Source organism: Penaeus monodon, chromosome 19 (assembly GCF_015228065.2).
Source record: "Penaeus monodon isolate SGIC_2016 chromosome 19, NSTDA_Pmon_1, whole genome shotgun sequence".
NCBI classification, from domain to species: Eukaryota; Metazoa; Arthropoda; class Malacostraca; order Decapoda; family Penaeidae; genus Penaeus; species Penaeus monodon.
In genome coordinates, this window is record NC_051404.1 from 29,784,277 (window position 1) to 29,786,193 (window position 1,917).

General features: G+C 41.8%; 1 protein-coding gene across 1 annotated transcript in view; it reads right to left on the reverse strand.

Moving 5' to 3' along the window:
* Positions 1-182: 182 nt before the first annotated feature.
* LOC119585377 overlaps positions 183-1,917 on the reverse strand; it is an 18,568-nt gene continuing 16,833 nt past the window's right edge. Inside the window, exons 2-3 of the mRNA XM_037934044.1 lie at positions 1,249-1,639; positions 183-1,196 (exon numbers count right to left, since the gene is read on the reverse strand). Of these exons, the coding sequence (XP_037789972.1) occupies positions 183-1,196; positions 1,249-1,639 (1,405 nt within the window). The remainder of the gene's footprint in view (positions 1,197-1,248; positions 1,640-1,917) is intronic.

Consider the following 1,917-nt stretch of genomic DNA (forward strand, 5'->3'; position numbering starts at 1 on the left):
CAAGTTGATTTTAAATTAGTTTCACAGGTACAAGTATCTCTCTTTGAAGTGATGGCTAACTGATTGCTAGACGGCTCCTCGTAGTCTGGGATCGGCTCTCCTCCTCCGCTGTACGGTGATATTCTGCGCCACCAGTAGCGGTCGTTCTGCTGGGTTGCCGTTCTCCGCGAGTGATCGCTCGGTCAGCTCTTCGTCCAGGACCGGTAATTTGTCCCAGACTTTTCTTGCAAGAGTCTGGTGTTTACTGGCTCCACCTTGTATTTGCTGTGGAGGTCTGCTGTTGATAGCAGATTATCCTCCTCGTTTCTCCTTGCTGTTCGGATCACTCTGTTTTGGAATTGCTGCTTCTTGATTATGTTTGTTTTGGACGATATGCACAGGGGAATAGCTGGGTCTTCCAAGATGGGTCTGATAAGAGTTTTGTAGAAGTGTAGTTGTATTTTTGAGTTCATTTTCCCGAATCGTTTTAATTTTGTATACTGGCAATTGGCCATTGCTGATCTTCTTTTCATGTGCATAGATACTCCTCGAGTCCCAAATTCCATGCCAAGTATCGTTACCTTGTTTTTAAAAGATGGTCGACAATTGCGTCCCTCGGTTTTGTTACTGAGATAGAAAGTAGTTGAAATATGTTTTATTGCTTTTGATTTTCCACTCTTTTCGAATGCGTTTATGTTTCCTATTTCATTTGCTGTCATTGTTGCTAAAACGTACATTATGATCTGGATGTTGCCATCTGTAAAGCTTACTTCTGCACAGTTGTTTCTCGGCCTTTCAGCGTCCGCTTTGTAAAAGATGAATAAAGTTGGACTCACTATTGATCCTTGAGGCACTCCGCTCAGCAGAGGGAACTTTGGTCCTATTTCATTACCGCTTCTTATCGTTGCAGCGCGGTCTTCTACAAAGTTGCAAAGCATTTTCTCCATGATGTCTTGGAGATTCATATGAAGGATTTTGAAGTGGAATCCTGGCTTCCATAGCTTGTCGAATGCCTTCGCTCTATCACGACATACTATATTGCACTGCTGTCTTTTCCTTTGTAAGATTGCAATAGTTTCATATATAGAAGTTATAGCTTTTTGTGTGCCTCTTCCTTTCTGGACTCCGTACTGATTGGGGTTGTAGAGAACATTGTTTTCTATGTGTACTTTTATTCTGTTGTTGATATTTTTTTTCGAGGATCTTGCTAGGTATTTCTGGGAGTGATATTGGTCTCTAGTTTTCAACTTTCCTGGAGTCCTTTCCTGCCTTAGGCATTAATAATTCTGTGAAGGCAACATCGGGGAGATGCTGCATCACTGTCTTTCGCACGCCGCTTTGGCCGGGGGCTTTGTCCTTAAAATTGTTTATTATAGACTTGATGTCTTCCGTTATAGTTCTGGTGAGAGGATTGTTATCGTCAAGTGTCTGTGCACGTGATTTGCTGTATGGGAGAAGTTTGTGCCTGTTCTCTGAGAGATAACTGTCGACCATGTTTTCATCCTGCCCATCGAAGTAACGATTCTCGTCAGGGTTGATCTTGGAGAGTTCTTCCCGGAACCTTCGAAATGCCTCTTCTTTCTTCAGGTCCTCTATTATTTTTTTATTGCTGGAGTTTAGTACATACGGTGTTTCTCCTTGGCTGCATCCCTTCAGACGTCTTATTTTTTCCAGAATTTATTAGGATCGTTGTACTCGATCTCAGCTTCCTGTATACGTTTGTTCCAGTGGTTAGTGGATAATCTTTTGCTTTCTTCCTTCATATCCTCCTGTAGATGTTTGCATTGGCTGCGAAGAGGTGGTGTCCATCCGAATGTTCTGTAACCTCTAAAAAAAAATTTATCTCCATTATAGCAATTTAAGACGTTCGCTTGTTAAGGGATGAGGTAGTGTTGTGTATTTTTTCTTAGGGATTGCTCTATACATTGCATTTTCATT